General features: G+C 37.3%; 1 protein-coding gene across 2 annotated transcripts in view; it reads right to left on the bottom strand.

Moving 5' to 3' along the window:
* The window catches only part of arhgap28 (Rho GTPase activating protein 28), a 42563-nt gene extending 26453 nt beyond the window's left edge, over nucleotides 1–16110 (bottom strand). The window contains exon 1 of one of the 2 annotated variants that reach the window (XM_062992074.1): nucleotides 15986–16110. In XM_062992074.1, the coding sequence (XP_062848144.1) occupies nucleotides 15986–16107 (122 nt within the window). In that variant the 5' untranslated portion in view covers nucleotides 16108–16110. Of the gene's footprint in view, nucleotides 1–1405; nucleotides 1417–15985 lie in introns of those variants that run through there. The other variant, XM_062992076.1, reaches the window with a different exon arrangement.
* Nucleotides 16111–19898: the final 3788 nt, after the last annotated feature.

Here is a 19898-nt window from a genome sequence, read left to right on the forward strand (position 1 = left end):
GTACTTAACAGCACCCTTTGCTGTTATGACCTGAAAATGTGATGCATAACCAAAACCCAGTTTCTGGTAGCTTTTTTCTGTAACCAAGCCTTGGTGGACTTTGAGGTATGATTGGGATCATGGTTTTGTTGAAAGTCCCACAATTGTTGAGGCTCGTTCATATAGTTCTAAACATCCTGGAGCTGACTTTTCTTCTTGTTTCTTTGGGGTCAGCAGAGGTGTACATCTTGGCATGAAGACATTCACCGTTTAGACAAACTGAAACCTCAGCGCCTACTGCTACAAATCTTGCTGCAGGTCTTTTGCAGTGACTTGAAGGTTTTTGACCACCTGCCTTCCTAGCAGTTTAGTTTCCTCTTTCTTACAAGTCCAGGTATTGCAGCCAGTCCTTTAACTTTGAACTCTCTCTAATATTTTTACCATGTAATCAACCATCACAGTCAACACACAGCCAGTCCAGGTATTTGATGTGTTTAATCTCAAGCACACCTGATGCAATGAGCGAAGCCTTTGATTAGTTGCATAAGTTGTGGTTAAATAAATGCCTGATTTGCAAATGTGAGGGATGCTATTAAGGGTGGAATAATTCTATAATTTTGTGTAGAATTTGGAAAAAACACTTGTTATCTATGTTGTGTTAAGCTATTTGAATTGCTCTTGTTTGATGGGTTTATTGCAAACAGCTGTAAGTTGGTAAATTTTGCTAATAAACCTAATTTCCAATGGGGTATTTTGACTGCTACTGTACATTATTTACAATGTAGCAAACAATCTTTTACTTTAGACATGCCTTGTACTACTAAAATACTAAGAGATTATGATGTAAAGTTTTTTCTTTTAGCTCCCACATTCATTCAGTACTACAAATTAAGATAACTATTTCATGCATAACCTGCCATGTTTTTGTGACAAATGTTCATATTTAAAAGGTGAATATACCAAAAGCCCTACTTTTTCATAACGTTTTAAAGGTTTCATGTAAGTGTGGACAATAGGAAATTACATATAAATAAATAAAGAATTGGAATTTTGGATATATTTCTGTAACTGTAAATAATTCCAACATAGCATGTTTTAAATAAATTGAATGTTATAATGATGTATAAATACCTTTGTAATCTAACAAAAGCTGTTAATGTGCATTCACAATCCTGTACAGCATTACAGTAACTACAGTAAAGGAATGAGTAGTCAACCATCATAACATAAAACGAACAAGAGTTTGGCAGAAACCCTGGCAAAAAGGGTGAAAAAAACCCATCACACTCCATATAGATATTCAAACAAGTAACTTAAGCATCTTTTCTAAGTGAAATTCCACGCTCAATTACAATATTTTATGCTCCAGCTCAGAAGAATTGATGCATCCTGAAAACGTCTGAGAAAAAAAAAAAACACATATTACCTTTCAGCGTCTCATCCAACTGAGGAAGACAGGAAAAGGGCATTAGTCTCCTTTGATCCAAGATCATAAAAAACGCCACTTACAAACACAAAGAGCGAGTGAAAAAGAAGAAAAGAGACCAAAGAGGAACAGAAACAGACAAGACCAGGCAGAGCCGACCCAATCTCAGGATTTCCTCCAGTGACGGCAGGAACTCTGCATGTAACCCAAACTCATCTCCCCTCCCACATACCATGCTTCTATCCATACCACTCCATGGGAGGCAAGCAACTTTTCAGCGTACACATTTTTTTCCTACCAGCCCCCTCCTTCTTTCTCTTCCATCTACCCTCTCTCACCGTTTACCCCATCCTGTTCTGTTCTCTTTCTCCAGCGCTGCCTGTAGCCACTCCCTGTTTCAATCTGTGAAACCCTGCAACACTTCCTTTTAAAGAGAAGTTATTCAATTGTCTTTTCCGCTTATGCCAGACTTTTAAAGACGCTGCAGTAGACCTTGAAGGTGAGGATGTTTTGGATGTGAGGATAAAGCTCTCTGGGACTAATTCATCCTCAGTTTGTTTAATAGAACAGATTAGAACATAGAATAGGGCACCTTTATTTTGTCATATACATATACACAAGTACAGTACAATTAAATAATTTTTCCGCATATCCAGGCTTGTTGGAAGCTGGGGTCAGAGCGCATGGTCAGCCATTGTATGATGCCCCTGGAGCTGATAGGGTTAAGGGCCCTGCTCACGGGCTCAACAGTGCCTGCATGGCAGAGTCAAGATTCAAACCCACAACCTTTCGATTGATAGCCCAAAGCTCTACTCACTAGTCTACCACTGTCCCATGACATAAAATGAGGTTTAAGTTAGGGCTTTTTATAAAGCTTGAGGTGGATAATTCTACAGTGTTTCCTGGTGCCACTTCTGCAGTATTCATTGGACTAGTTGACCCTTGTCCATTGCTTCGATTGCCAGTTTTGATGTCTACATGCCTATTGTAGATGCTTTTGATGGAGAACAGGACTTAACATGGGCACTTTCACTGGCCTGTGACAACACACTTCCATAGGATCCAAGCACTGTGTGTTGATGCCTTCATGCTCTCTGGCATCAATTAGTCTTGGCTGCAACAACGTGCCTGCGATTAGCGACTTGGCCCTCCTCGCAACACTCTCAATGTGTACTCACCAAAACTGCCCTTCCAATTAAACAGAATCCTGGTTGTGATTTGCACAGTCTGGTTTGATCATAATATTTTGGCTCATCAGTATATGTAGGTATGTATTGTATATTGTATACTAGAGATATTGTGTTTTCAATTCACCTCACTTGAATGTCTGGGGGAGGAAATTAGAGCTCCCGGAGAAAACCCACACAGGGGAGACCATGCCAACTTCACACAGAAAGGACCTAGACCGCTCCACCTGGGAACTGAACGCAGGACCTTCTTGCTGTGAGGTGACAGTGCTACCCACCAAACAACCGTGCCGCCCTGCTCTCATGCATTAAAACATGATTCAAAATCAAGTTTTATGCCTTCTTATAATATTGAGTTAAACTTTGCCAGTCATTTTTCCATTAAGCATGCGATACCTGTGGTGCCTTACACTGCACTGGTGTAGGTGTTTTGCATAAACACACAAGAACTGAAAATACCACTTAATAAATGCACACATACTGTGCATTCATGCTAAGACAAAGTACACAGAATAAACAGACAGAACAAACAAGTGATCTTTTTTGCGACATGTGACTAAACAGCTAATTCAACTTTTGACACGGAAGGTCCATATCAAATCCTAATACACAACTCTAAGTCAGCAACTAAGGAGGGCTAACTGGAGTCATGGGACAAGTGTTCATCGCTAGAGTGCTACAGAAACCCCTTTCAGAAATTCCTAATTTCTTCAGGAATGTAAACACAGGCATAAATGTAAACGCCTTTGTCAATGTTACCATCCAAAAGCAAAAGGTACACAAAACAGTACACTTGTTTTTTTTCTACTTCTTTTAAAGCAACATTTTAAGTGTTTAAATGGGAGAGCTCAAGCCCTTGACTGGAAAACACTTCAAAGTGCTTTGTATACAGCCAGCTCTTTTATTTAATCAACTAAAACCTTTTCCATTTTTAAATGGGCTGCAACTTTATTGCTGATAGAAATCAAAACACCCATTGCAAACTGCTGACTGTGGCATATCACTGTAAATTGTAAGCATGTCACCATACATCACTTTTTCAACTCTTCCAGGCAGCATGAATGAATCAGCAGTTAGAGATGATCTTATCAGAAAGGTATTTCAACCTCCCCTAAGTCAACTTTAACTAAAATAGGAACCATCTGGTTTCTAAAAATGCCTTCACAACAGCTTAATCAAAAACGAAAGTTACAGGACCTATTCTGAGTGAAATTATGAACCACCAGCAAATGTAACAGCAGTTTGGAAGGGGCCCTTAGCTGTATGTGCCATTTTGCACAAAGCAAGGAACTTATTATGATTTGATAAGTCTGGGGTAGAGAAATTCCAGTGGCCAGCACAGAGTCCTGACCTTAACCTATCTGAACACCTCAGGCATTAATTGTAATGTTGATTTCGAGACAGACCTTTTCATCCAACATCTTTGTCTGATTATTTGCATCCCAATGCTTTTTAACTGAATGGTAATGCAATAAAATATTACGGAAAGCCTTCTTAAGTCCCAAATAAAAGGTCAACTCTATATTAATGGCAATTTTTTTAATAGGATGTCCATTTTTTTATTTAGTTATAGATAGCTTTACATTACTAAATTGCTTTAGTGTTATTGCTTTATTATGATTAACAATATATAATGCTAATACATTATAAAATAGTCCACAGTGTTTGTCTAGTAACTAAGCAGTTCAAGTAAACCATGTGGCCTCAGCAAATGAACACAAGTAGCATTTATAGAGCTGGGGTGAGAAATCCTTTAATTAGAGAGACATGGTAGCTATTTATTCAGCCTGACCTGTGATCCGATAAGCTAGCCTTTGCTTAGCAGTTAAGTTTTGCACAGGTACTGTGAGAGGACATTGCATTGTTCAAAAATAATTTAAAGCCATTACAAACAGGACATCCTGCAAAACAGATCATAAGAGCACTGAAGTACAGCTGGACCTCAAGAACATAAACATTATTTAGTAAGCATGGAGTATTACACATTTTGCATGAAACATTGCAATAAGTCATTATCATACTGATGAAACATTTAAGGCTGGTTGAGTTGATAATGATACTTAGTAGATACAGTGGTGTTCAAGAAAATAGCAGTCCAACACCATTGACCTGATAAATCACTGTTTTTAGTAGAAATGCTATTTCTACATCAAAAATTTTACTTGAAAGTGTAGTAGAGTAATGAAAACAAAACAAACCCAACAATTAGGACATGCATGCCACTCATTCTGAGTAATCGAGTAAACATCTGAAGTTACCAGTGAGTACAGAAGATGATTAAGTGAAGCCAATTTACCAGCAAGAACTCCTTGCAAAGTCCCGTTGTTAAGAAAAAGACAAGTCCTGAATGGGTTCAAATTTGCCAAGGAACTCATTAACTGGTCCAAAGAGAAATGGCTCAACATTTGTGGACTGGTGAAAGCAAAATTTTATTTTTTTGGTCTAGTAGCCGTAGACAGTATGTCTGACGCCCCTTGAGCACTGAATTCAAGCCAAAGTTCACTGTGAAGACAGTAAAGCATGGTGGTACAAAATGATGATATGGGGATGTTTTTCATACCATGGTGTTATGCCTATTTATCACATACAAGGGATCATGTATCAATTTAAATATATCAGAATACTTGAGCAGATCATGTTGCTCTATGTCGAAGAAGAAATGTCCTTAAAATGGGTGTTTCAACATGACAATGACCCAAAACATCTTGGTTACAGACAAACAAGATTGAGGTAATAGAGTGACCAGCCCAATCCCCTGACCTCAATCCCATAGAGAACTTGTGGGCTGGCATCTGAAACACGTGTTTTTTTTAGGCAAAACCCAAAATTGCAGAAGAACTGTGGAATGTAGTCTAATCATCCTGGACTGGAATACCTGTTCAGAGGTGCCAGAAGTTGGTCGACTCCATGCAACACAGATCTCGGAAACAATTGTTATGCCACTAAAAATTCGTTCAGTAATTTAAACTAAAGTGAAACCTCAAACATTTTTAGTTTATAGATACATTTTTTGAGAAAAATGCTGGCACTGCTATTTTTTTGAACAGCCTAATATTCATTTTTCTTAATTTTCTGTAAAGGATGAACACAAACTGGCTACATTTTGTTAATGTTTTGATTTAGAATTGAAAGTGTAGTATTTTCAGTGCATTTGCATTTATGGAAATAAAAGTTATTAGAATGATTTTGTGCTTTATTCACTTTTTTAAAATCACTGCTATTTTTTTGAATACTACTGTAGGTAGATAGTAATGGGAAAGCCGTTTTTTTGCAACAACCATAAATCAATTATAAATAAGCAGAGCTCCTGATTGTTAAGACAGAAAAGCAATTGCCCTATTTGCCTCAAGGCTGGGAGTTCAATTTTTAACATTACTATAATAAACCGTGACCAGAGGTCAGTGGAAGTGTACTAATGGCATTTCTCTTACACCCATCATTTCAGCCAAAATTAGCATTTCAGTTTTGTAAAATAATGTATATTTACATTTAGGCATATGGTAGATTATTTCCCCAAGGAAATTAACAATTAAGATAAAAAAAACAGTCTAGAGCTTGTTCAAGAGCCCAATTAATAATACAGTACCTTAACCACAAAGCCACTATTATTAGAGCTGCACCATCACATCAACAAAATGAATAATAATCAATTATTAAAAGTTCTTTATCATTAATGATTTCTTTATGATTGGCTGGTCTATTGTTTATTCTAGCTTGTTAGTTGCACAAGCACATCCAGAAAAGGCTTGCAGGATGCCTGGAAGAGGGAGGCGCAAGCGTGCAATAGGTTTGTAAAAACACCTCAACAAATACACCAATCCATGTATTACAAACCTGGCTTCATGGCACATCTTACAATGTGATGTGAGTAATAATTCAGATTGTAATCGTTAACTGGTTAAGTTGTTTTGGCTGTGAGAATTCCATGTTCAACTTTGTCCAAAACACCACTTGAATCACAACTGTAGTCATCTGGTGACTAATAATGTTTTTTCTTTTTTTAGAAGGTTTTGACCTCGGATCATATGAGTCGAAGTCAAGGACAATACAAACACTTCTTTGTTGACCACCTTGTTGTCACCGCGAAATGGTTTCAATTACTTTTTATAGGACATTTGCTGGGATACAAATCAGACAAAAATGCTCTAAAAAGTGCTGTCACTGTCACGAGAAGGAAACAAGACAGCATGGCTGATAACTGTTGTGTATATATGGTTTAGTTAATATAAAAAAAAAAATTTAATCTGCTGTAGTACAATGTATTTTGACACATTTTCTTAATAAACTCCCAGGCTGTAATATATACTGTTACCATGACAGGATAAAAAAAAACAATCACTTCAACAATGACGAAGAAAATGGTACCACATGCATAGTTACAGTAAAATTGTGAATGATCATCCTCTGCTAACATTACAGAGAGGAACTGCACTGCCTCGATACTTCTGGTTTTGATTACGGACAAAGAAAAGACTGCAGTGTGTGTTTCATGGTTTGATAATATGCAAATTTACTACTACATGTCATATCACATATCACTTAAAAATCCAATCAATATACAGCCACAAGCAACACAGCAGCTGGCCAGAGATGCGATAATTAGGGTTTAGTAAGTGTTTGTTTAAAGATTTACACTTTAAGCTCACAACGTTTGTCCAGTAAAAATCGAATTTTTTTCCAGTTGTATGTTAACCAAATCTGATCTAATTCTAACATCCTGACCGTAACAAATTAACTCTCAGTAAGCTTATGTTGTGAAAAGATTCAGACTGATGCACCTCTACTAAAAGGCAGACATATTTTGTTGTCTTTGTATTCTTTTTTGCATTTTTCTGTCCTCCCAGTTGTCTTTCCATTTTCCAATTATAACACCTCAACTGCTTGCACCATCTCGGCCAGACCGAGGAGAACCACAGACTCGTGCCAGCTCTGCCACAAGTGCACAACTCTTGCCGGCCGCTTTACCTGCCAGAGGTGGAGAATAACAGAGAGCCAAATCCACTCCTTGTGCACTGACCAGAGGTTGCATTCACTGCAATAATTGGGAACACTGTCAACCTCCCTCACACAGACACAGCCAATTGTGGCTCAATAGCACAGCCAAGATCTCAGCAGTGGTTGGCTAGCGCATTAGAACACTGTCCCATCTGAGTGCCCCTTTAGCCTAGTGGTTAAGTTACTGGACTAATAATCAGAAGGTCGCTGGTTCAAACCCCACTATTGCTGCTGTTGGGCCCTTGAGCAAGGCCCTTAACCCTCAATTGCTCAGACTGTATACTGTCACAGTACTGTAAGTCGCTTTGGATAAAGGCGTCCACTACATGCTGAAAATGTAAATTTAAGAGTAGTCCTGAACCAATTATCTGATCTGAAAAGTTCTAAGAATCCTAAAAGACAGAAATAATAATTTTACACTAACATTATCACAGTAGATGAGTTGTAGATTACGTTCATTAGCATCGTTTAGTTGAGATGTATGAGTGATAATCGTTAAGCAAATCAGTGTTACAGCAGAACTAGAGAACAACTTCAGTGAAACAGAATTGAGCTCTCGAAGACAGTATTGTGACATACACCACTATTTAGATCAGATAGTTCTGCATACTTCCACACGTTCCACTTGATTTCATTTAGCATGAAGTACTTTGCATTTAAAAATGTACACCCCCCCCCCCCCCCCCCCCGCCTTTCACTCTCTTTCACACAATTCCCTGCCCACATGCCAACTCCACAAATTTACTTTGCAAATTCAAGCTCCTCAGTACATCTTGTTAATAGCTGATGCAAAAAAGTTTCTGTGGTTATGGCCCACAAGCCATATTAGTCACTCACACATGCAAGATATAGCAATCACCAGCATGCTCCAGCATTCACAACAAAGTTATCATGCTATGTGTTAATGATTGCAGGTCTTAAACAATACACATTCCAAAGCCCGTCACAAGAATCCAGCTGCTGGGTAAACTGGTCTCACCTCAAGTATGTTGCATAACCAATAACCCTTTCATGCTAACAGCCCAGTAATCCTTCTATTTGTGAACTTCTATTCTTCCACGTGCTCTATTAGATGTTATACAGTTTCACTAGAATGACTAAACATTATCCAACCTCATTAGTGAAAAACCTACACAATAGCTCAGATGTAGCTCCTAGTGACCCCGTTCATGCAAAGCAAATAGAATTCCAAAACCATAAAAGCTTCAACCACGATTTAATGCCAGTGCTTTGTTTATAACAGTTTCCTTATTAAAAGAAAACCAGTTTCAACAACACCCAATAAAGCAAAGTTAAACTGTCGTCATGGGCGGATCTACCGGGGTGGCATAGGGTGGCAAATGCCACCCTAAAAGAAAGCCTTGCCACCCCTGCTGCCACCCCAGTTGGCAGCAACAAATTAAAAGAAAAGTTATGGCCAATTTGCAACGCTGCCACTCTGACACAGTCAAAAACTATTTGCTTTCCCTCTCATACATCTGCCACTCATCACCTGTGTCTTACCTTAATGCCTTTCCTTTGATAATGCCCCACCTACAGTAGTGTTACCATACTTTTATCTCCTATTAATGAGATTACATTGTATGGTCACTTATTCCTAATATGAACTGTTTCACATGAAACCTTAAATGCAAGACATTGATTGCATGAGATTAAGTTTGTCTGTATGAGTTTGTAAATGGCAGCCCGTGCCCTTTTGTAGTGTGTACATACTATTTCTCATCTCAACTGTGATAACTGTGATTAAATTCAGTATAAATACGTATATATTTGCCATATGTTGCCACCCCTCAAAAATCCCTGCCCCCCTCTCGCCACCCCATAAATATTTTTCTAGATCCGCCCCTGACTGTCGTGATCTCAGATGTAGAGATTTAACAGGTTTCCTTATGTAACAAACTCCCTTGTGAATATAACTCACAAAGCATATTCCTAATTCTTTAAACCCAGCTCATACTCCCAGTATGAGCTGGCAGATTTTGGCTGACGGGCCATTAATAAGGTTTACCTGTGCATAGTGGGCTCTATTTCCATATGTGCATGCTGTAAAAGTTGACCTCCTGACAAGGACTGTGCAGGTTTCACTCTGACTGATTATTCATTGTACCTGATCTAGCTCTCACTCTGGAATGTGGCAGAGCAGCAACATGAAAAGCACCTGCTAGAGTTATTTCCTTTAAGGTTTAACTCCTAATCATCTGTGTGTGTGTGTGTGTGTGTGTGTGTATATAAGCTTTATGCTGAATTTGGTCGTTGTTAAAGGTTTTTTTAAATCAACAAACACAAAAACCCTACAATGGTCTGATGACAGTTTGGCACACTTCAAGAATGATCTCAGCAAGTGAAAAAATTATAATATTTCCAATTACGGTCATTATACTGTAAATTCATTTTGAGTAAATATCCTTACTCATTGTATTGTTATATACTTATTTGACACAATTATTTATTAAAAATAGCAAAATTATCTGGTAGTACAGTTAGATCATTTCATTTCTCAAGATTAGTCAATTTAATTATTTATTAAGATTAAGACGTCACGTTTTACACACTTTAGTTACATTCATGACAGGACAGGTAGTTACTGGTTACACAACATTAATCAGTTCAAGTCTTTAACGTCAAACACCGTCACGGATAATTGGAGCCGCATGATTATTCAATATGAAACACACTGGACAACAATGCTATAGGCCGGCCAGGCATCTACACAGACATGTGAGAGGTGTATTCATGTCTTGCATTCAGTGTTTCTGGCTAGAACCAAACCTACCGTGACTAGTATGAAGCAGCTGGACCATTACACCTCCCTTCCAATACATGCCCAGTTGTCTCCAGTGTGTTTGACCAAGCCAATTTTTATTGGTTGTTATGTTCTCCACCCCGGTACTTGTTATGAATGTTTAGAAACCCAAAGCCCAAATATAGTTACAACCTGAAACATTTACCCCCCCCAACCTTGTATTATAATGTTTACAGAATTAAATGAAAATATATAACAAGATGTCTCAGTAAACATTAAATGGAAAAACATCTAGTTCCTAATGTCCATTTGCACTATTATTCAACCCCCGCCTTAGTACTTGGTGCAACATCTATGTGCCTTGATAACATCTAATCAGCAATTTCACTAGGTGCAAGTAACAAGGTTCTAAATATTTTCAATATGACTTAACTCTTTTATGAAAGAGACAAACAGTTTAACCTCATGCAGTGGTGGCTCAGCAGTTAAGGTACTGAACTAGTAACAAGAAGCCCCTCCACCACCACTGTTGGGCCCTTGAACAAGACCATTAACCCTCATTAGCTTGCACTGTAATTACTTTTGGATAAAGGCGTCTGCGAAATACCATACATGTTGTCTGGCCAAGCAGTTCCAGTTTTGATTCACTATTCCATAGAACTGTGACCCAAAACTCTGCAGGTCTATCAAAATTACTTCTGGTGTATACCAGTCGGCCCTTCCTATGCTTCTTGGTCAAAAGTGGCTTGCAGTCTTTGGTTAAGTGATGTTCCTATGGTTGTCATTGACACATTTATTCCAGCCTTGATCAGGTCATCCTATAAGTATTTTTTAGAAACACTGGGGTATTTCTTTGTTGTCCTGATGAGAATGCTAAGGCCTCTGGAAAAAAAATTTGGGTTTTCTTTTACGTTCAGACAGGTCTGCTGATGCAACGAAATGATATTCAATGCTTTAATCACATTGTAACTAAACTTTAGGTCATACAGACTAGCAGTGGTTTATAAGATCAATAATATTATGTATGGGTTGAATAACGGTGACATGGCAGCATTAACTTAATATCCTGTTATTATAAAATACTACATCATTCATTTTAATAATTCATTTGCTGTATTGTTTTACTAAAAATACCTAATTTAAAGCAAAATCTAGCTCTGCATTAAAATTGAATTAAATATTATTATATAATACATAATTATATCATATTTATTTATTAGGATTTTAACATGATGTTTTACACACTGGTTACATTAATGACAGAACAGGTAGTTACTCGTTACACAAGATTCATCAGTTCACAGTCATGAACAATTTAGTATCTCCAATTCACCTCACTTGCATGTCTTTGGACTGTGGGAGGAAACTGGAGCTCTCGGAGGAAACCGGAGCTCTCGGAGGAAACCCACGCAGACACGAGGAGAACATGCAAACTCCACACAAAAAGGACCCGGGCCGCCACACCTGGAGAATGAACCCAGGACCTTCTTGCTGTGAGGCGACAGTGCTACCCACTGAGTCACCGTGCCGCCCTATAATTGTATAGTAAGAGTTATAAAACTTTACTTTCTTTGGGAGTATTTCTGATTGCAACTGTCGTTTACCTCCCTAAGTTACAAAAGCTGTGATTTACACAAACGGGTTATATAAGCACTATAATCATTTGAATTTACACCCCATTGTTTATGGTGCCAGCTTAGAAATATACTTTATAATATACTTTATAAAACATTGGCAGAATGTCATATTAAACCAAGAACCTGTCACTCAGTTAGCGCTCAACTTCCTCCCTGCACACAAAACAATAGAACACGTTTCAACACAAGGGTACAGCAGAACAAATTTAGAAACAAAAATAAATTGGTTTACGCACTAAGTAACAGCACAAGTGCATTATAATGAACTAAACATATAATTTAATGAATAATTATACTTAAGTGGAGCAAAGTGATGAATGCCAGGATAACCAATTATAGACAGCATGGCTGTCCAACCCTAAACACCAAGCACATAATAGCTCAGTTTCAGGACTGTAAAAACACTGGGATTACAGAAGCATCTGAATATTAAATTTAGCTGTGTTAGTAGATCTCCAGGAATAAATTTGGGTGTCCACGCTTAAATTATCTTTGCTAAAATCCACAGCGTATGTCTGCATTCAGAACTCATCAGTGCTAATAAGCACAATGCAAAGGGAGTGGATTGCTTTCTTTCACAAATTACAAAAGCCACATTCACGTAAGGACGCCTGAATGCCAGAAGTTTTCTTTTGTGTGTAAGACAAAAGTAACCCTAACGATGTAGTTCAGCTAGTACATGGAAACGTTTGCACCAATTTACCACCTCAAAAATTAATGTCAACACACACAGACATGGTTATATGAGTAACCACTGTGTATGCTTTACACATACTGAAAGATAAGGGCTCTGTGGTTAGATTTGATCTCTAAATTAGTAGTAGATCACTACATAACCCTATAAAATTACTGACATTTTGCATTAAATCACACACATTATGTGATCTGATCTTTATCTATAAGTCGTAGTAAAACACACTTTGCCTAAACCAGTGGCCAACTAATGAGGAAACTAATCTATCACTGCTGCAAGCCACAGTTTATGCACATGCATTAAACACGCTTGTTTAGCCATACTACAAAACTAGAATTCATATTCCCACATTAGATCAGGTCTGCACTGAAATTCAAAATAATGTTAATTCGGAGTCCTGTTTAAATAAAATCCCTCTCTTTTTCCTACACCATGATCTCTTATCTCTCTAACATAAAAAATACATTAAACAAAACATATCTAATGAGCCATACATACTGCAGTAACTAATGAGCCATACATAGTGTCTTCCGGAAATAAAGGTAGAAACATCACTGGCCACTTGTTTCTCCTTGTGCACTGCAGCATTTGGTGAATTCAAATAGTGCTGGAAATTTTATGCTTTAAAATGTGATTAGATAGTCTGTCAGTTTAACAGAATGCTTTTCTATTTACTTAACAAAAAAGTTTTGTGTTCTTTTTCTTTTATTTGCATTTAGCTCAACATTTCCTGATCGCTGCCATGGTGTCACGCAATGGTTGATGTCTGCTTATAAAAATTGTGCCAAACAAACCTTTCATGCTTTTGTTTAGTAATATTTTTTATTCTCCTAATAAGACACATATCTAAAGACATATTGTAAACTGCTAGCATCCAAATACAATTTTAGAACAGAAAGAATCTGGAAAATGAAACATAACATGTTATAATTAGTCAAACTTATGCAAGCAAAAGAGTCACCTGTGACTGCCAAGCTATGGGTTGACTATCCCAGGCTAAAAACATACCTAACATAACTAAAGTAACATACAAACAATAATGCTTTTCATGCCTTTAATAAACACAATGTTTCACAACTCTGGCTAGGACTAAAGAGTGTAAGCCTCTAAGCTAACAACTTCTATAAATGCTGGGTGTTTTAATAAATTACAAACTTTGTTAATAAAGAATTTCTGGCCTCAAAATGTAGAAGGATTAGCAGTAGGATATGCTGTGCAAGAAATAAAAGAAAACAGCAATAACTAACAAAAGAACAAAAAAACAAACAAGGAACCACCCTGTCCTCACTTGCCACCATGCACTTACATCACTCTCTGATGAGATGCAAATAAAACAAAACCATTAGGGGCTCAGACAGAATGGTACACAGCAAGGACAGGCACCACCACAGACCTCAAGGCCTTCATTCATAAACTCCAGGAACACAAAGAATGTCACTGTGTGTGTTTGTGAATGCAAATCAGAAAAGCTGTGATGAGACCCCAGCAGCAATGATCCTTTTGCCTTGACCTATGACCAGCTTTTGCCACCTGAACCTAAGACTAAACGTGCTAGAAGAGCATTTCCAAGTCATACTAAGTCATACTGTTCCACAGTATTATTTTACTTGTCAAGAAATAATATAATGATAAAAAATAATCATCTGTGCTGTGGCCATGTGGCTACCAGTATCTGCTGTAATAATTATTTGGTAGTCTTAAGGCAAATTCTATAATAACTGCAACTCAGCAGTTGGAACATAGTAGCTGTTTGATTCTTTATACTCAACCAGGTGTTTTGTACCAAATAACAAACAAAAAACCAACATACATTTACTGCACAAAAACTATCTAATGAGATCAAGGATTTGTGAAGTATAGGCTTGTTGCTGTCAGTGTCTCTTTTGTTTTCATGTGAAAGGTGTTATAATAAGATGTGAGAATGCTGATGGGATGAGAGAGCAAACCAGGACATGCAGGAGGGCACATATTAATACTGGTGCTACAGTCTAACATTATATAAAAAGTCAATATGAACTTTATAAAACATTTTAAATAGCATTGTTTACAGTATATTCTGATCAAAGTGCAGAGATGGTCACTGCTGTTAATTCTTTTAAGGAATAGGTAGATTAAAACCTTGGTGGAAAATTCTGAAGTAGCCCAAACAAAATAATTAAAGCCTTCACAGGAGACTTTGAAGGAGGAACATTAACTGCTACCATTTGTCAGACTGTTTCAGACTAAGGTGTTACTGTAGAACTGTTCCTTTAAAAAACAACTTTTGATCACTTTGACTGTAATGTGTTTTTTGCTCTTACTCTTTGGTGTTACTCTAAGTAAAATACTTTTTAAGTGTCCAGTTAAAATAACACCTCAGGTACATTTAGTGATAGTAAATGTTATGCAGCACAACTGTTTTTGTATGCATTTTAACCTTAAATTGAGTAACATGTATGCCATTAGTAAAACTTTCAAGACACCACGTGAAACCTTAAAATGTTATGAAATGTTATGTGTTTTAACTGGATTTTGGCAAACTGCTTTTAACTGCCCCTAGGTGTGAGTGAGTGGGTGGGCATGTGTTTGGTTGTTCAGGGTTTATTCCTGCCTTTTGCCCAGTGTTTCGGGTGACACTGAACACCCACTGGACCCCTGAACAAGCTGAATCTGCTAGTAAGGATAAATAAATACATAAATATGTACTGTAAACTGTCACAAAACAGCACTACTGACTGTCTGGAACTGTTCAGAAATTTCATATGTAGGATTTAAAGCAAACATGACTGATAAAATTATGCCAGCTCTGTCAAATAACATGTTTTTATTATATTAGCCAATACTACTACTTCAAAACAACACTAGTGGCTGACTTACTGTATTATTACTTTAGACTTCTTTAGTAACATATAGGTAAACATATAGGTAAAAATATAGGTATTTTAGAAATTTTAACATTAAAAAAAGATGTTTCGATTTGTACAGGTACTATATTTATAAACACATAACAAGTGATAGGGATTCAAAAGTATTTTGATTATATTGCCCACTCCTGACTAGTAGTGATTTAAATTTTTTACTCTTCATAAGCATGGCCATCACTCATCACACATCAGGTGAACTTTTAATATATGTATTTCATAACATTATCAACAGGCAACCATATCAAAGGACACTCGGCTCTTTAACACAATACTGCAATGCATAGATATTTGGTTGATATACATGTGAAATACAAACATACATACATAATAGCACACACGCATGTCTACATACAAGCAAAGTTGAGTTGAACAGGTGATCATAATCAACACACACATAAGGAAACAGTGTGAGCTGGTTTACCTGGAGGTTGGTGAATGTGTAGACGTGAGCGATTCATAGCTCTCATCCGCCAAATGTATCCTTGAAGAAGTAAATGAATGGTAGGCTGTTAAAACGACGCTTCCCGAATCTTTTAAATCCATCGTTAATTCAGAAACAGGTTTAAGGATAGTCCAGGTAAACTGAAGGACCGAGCTGCATGGAGCTCACACTTTCACATGAGCTGGTAGTTCGCGAACTTCATCTCCAGTAAATAATGTAACAGCAGGTTCTGAGCGCTGCTTCATTCCCAGGCGTGCTCATGTTGCTCCACTGCAGGAAGCGAAGAGGCGCTACACCTCTCAGCCAATCAGAGACGCGCTTTCCTGCATTAATTACCATCTCATTACATACCTTTTTTCAAACCGAGAGTGCGTTACAACTAGAGCGCGTGCCTAACGGTCGCCATGTCAGTTAGCATATTATAAGTGGTAAGTGTTTCCGATAGTTTAAAAGATAGTAGGTGGATACTTTTTAAATGATTTGTTATGCTTTTTTTAAACAACCATGCATTATAGGTATATATAACATTTACCACAGATAATAAAAATGCGTCATAGGCATATATACAGTCATAACATTATGAGCACTGACAGGTAGGGTTGCCAACTTTGAGAACTGGAAATTTACATTTTTCAGCAGACACTTTTATCCAAAGCGACTTACACAATGAGCAATTGAGGGTTAAGGGCCTTGCTCAGGGACCCAACAGGGGCAACTTGGTGGTGGCGGGGCTTGAACCGGCAACCTTCTGTTTAATAGTCCAGTATCTTAACCACTGAGCTATCACTGGCCCTGGAAATAAGGAACACCCTGGGCTGGAGGGTTGGCGGAAGGTATAGGGTGGGGGTGGTATGGCGGGTGTTTACCTGAGCGGGAGCGGGGAGTAGGCGGTTAGGGTTGCATCTATAAAAAATATAACGGGTCTTACACCGTCATAGGAACATTATCAAAATGTTTTATTTAGGCTGTTTAACATATATTATTGTCATTCTTTATAATATTAAATCAGAACCATATTTTAGGCAAAACAACATGCATAAAGAACATCATGTAACATTTTTTCTGAATAGTGCAAACAACATTTTTACATAATCCATCTTCACACTGACATGCAGTCCCGGTTCTGGACTGCGTTGCTTATGCCAAGTTTACACTACACCACTTTGTGATTTGCCGGGTCGCTGTACAGTTCACACTACACAACTGGATCTCTTGCACTCAGGAGTCTTTTCAGTCGGTGTGTATTTCACACTCCACGACTGATCGGCGATGGGGGGTTTCACACTACACGATCTATCACCAACTGGAATCGCAGGCGAGCTTCTCTGCTCTCTCCGGGGGTGTATGCACGATGCGCTCTGCCCTGCTCAAAAAGCTGAGTAATAAACAGGTTGTCATGCTGATATGCCTGCGCACACACGCCGTTATTAAGACTAAAATATCGTATTGAATCAGTTCAATACGGAACGCGACATTAAGTTTCCAAATAAGGAACGATTCCGTATTTTACGGGACGGTTGGCAACCCTACTGACAGGTAAAGTGAATAAGACTGATTATCTCTTCATCACGGCACCTTCTAGTGGGTGTGATATATTAGATCATTTCTAGACTAATGTACCTTCTAAGACCATATATGAGCTACCCTAAACTGTAAATATATAGTTTCCATTAACTCAGGTAATGAAAGGCATGTCAGCCCTGTCATATAATTATTTTTTTATATAGTAATCCAAAACCACTGCTTTAAAACAATAGTGACTGACTTAGAAATTATGAATTAGAATTCTCTAATTTCATATAGGTAAAATTTCCGATATATACGTTACTGTATTTAGAAATGCATATACCGTGATAAAGGATTTAGATTATATTGCCCACCCATGACCAGTAGTGATCTACATTTTCTACTCTTCACAAGCATGGGCATAACTCATCACAGATCAGGTGAACTTTTAATGTATGTATTCCATAACATTATCTACAGGCAACTATAACAGAGGAAACTGGGCTCTTTGAATATATGTATTTAAGTGTGTGTGTGTTTGTGTTACATACATACATATATGGGCTACCCTAAACCGTAAATATGTTGTTTTCCTTTACTCAGATGGGAATGTGTAAAGTCTAAAAAATCTAAAAGTACTACATATAGCAGATAATAAATAAGACCTTGGCTTATTCTCAGTGACACTGACTGGTTGATAAATGCATGAGCAAGACATTATTAAGGTGTAAAACATGCAGAAAACTGTTGTGACACTAAGAAACTCAATGAACTCGAAAATCAACAAAGGAGGTGAAACTTATGGGCTCCCTGAGGACACAGAGGACAGAGACACATTTTTAGCAGAATTTTTTAGCAGTGTCTTCAACAGCTGCCTGAAGTGCTGACTCCAGAAAACATCACTGATCATATTGATCATAAGAGAGTAAGTGTGTGGAATCTAGAGCTGCATACAGGTATCTACCACACTAACACACCCATTTTTCTTTATTTCTAAAATTACAAAATAATGTTCATGTGATGCTTGAATCAAAGGATCATTGAAGATAAGAAAGAGTCAAAAATAAAGATCACATTTGAAGGCCAGGATCTTAAGCCTGAGACATAAGCCATCTTTAAACCCTGTTGATAGGTTGTAAAAGTAAGCTGAGTGCATGATGATACCATTGTTTGCTTGTAGGTACTACAGTCCCATTGCCTTTGCAATGTTTAATAACACTTTCCAGACTGCAAGATTTCAATGACTTTGTTTTGCAACTGTATTTTTGTTTCTGTGTTTTGTTTTGTATCTATCTCTTTAGAACGTGGCATCATGTGCTGCTATTTGAGACCTATTAGTCTGTTTCACATTGCCAGATTCTATTTTAGTGATGTTTTGATTCAACAGGTCTGGCAGTAATCATGTCTGGTTGTGGATAGTGAAAATGAACCTAGTAGTCAATTGAATTTGGTTAACTGGTTAATTAAGTAGCTAAGAGGGCAATTACTGTTTTACACGGGGCCAGGAGGGGTTGAACTGTCTTTAGTAAATAAAATCATTATTTAAATAAGCATTTTGTGTTTACTTGAGTTATCTTTGTCTAATACTAAAAGTAGTTTGATGATCTGAACATATAAGTGCGACAATACACTGTGTAAAAACTACATCACAAATAACACCTACTGGTCACAAGTAACTACATTAAACTTTATAGCAACAAGTTTGATAAGACATTCTGAAATGTCAAAAAAGCCCTTACAGCACATGGCCACTTAAGAGTTTGCCTTGCCACATGGTATTTACTGTAGTGAAGAGCTCTGCCTCAGTGTAGAGGTCTGGGTGGTACATCATTGCTGTAAACTAGCACAGTAACACAATACATTCTCTGCAAGTAATTGAATCTGCCACTTTGTATTTGGCTAATCATATGGGGCATCAATCTTTATTGACCATACCGACAATGATACAAACATAAAAAAGGTTTACAGATGGGCCCTTAACCTTTTAGATCTGTTTCTACACTGTAGGCCAAAAAGTGGCATCTGTACTTTTGACCATTTAAAAATTCATTCACTGTTGCATTTAGAATTAAAATTCAACAAGGTAATTATGTTATTGCCCACTACATCTTAAGCATGTAGCTACAATACCTTATGAAATAATAATCTTCACAATAATATTTTCATATTAATGATACATGACAACTTTTAACTGTCAACAATAAAATGTCAATTAATGACCACATAGTAATTCAACATCAATTACTGCAATTTTTAGTTACAATGTTTGTGTGAAAGAATTTTGAAAAGTGTTAATTTCTTCATTTGAGCATTTTTTCTATTAATAGAAATGTTAAGCTGATTATGTACTTCAGTAGTTGGCTTTAATAGATAAAGAGGTACTATT

This window comes from Trichomycterus rosablanca, chromosome 3, assembly GCF_030014385.1.
Source record: "Trichomycterus rosablanca isolate fTriRos1 chromosome 3, fTriRos1.hap1, whole genome shotgun sequence".
NCBI classification, from domain to species: Eukaryota; Metazoa; Chordata; class Actinopteri; order Siluriformes; family Trichomycteridae; genus Trichomycterus; species Trichomycterus rosablanca.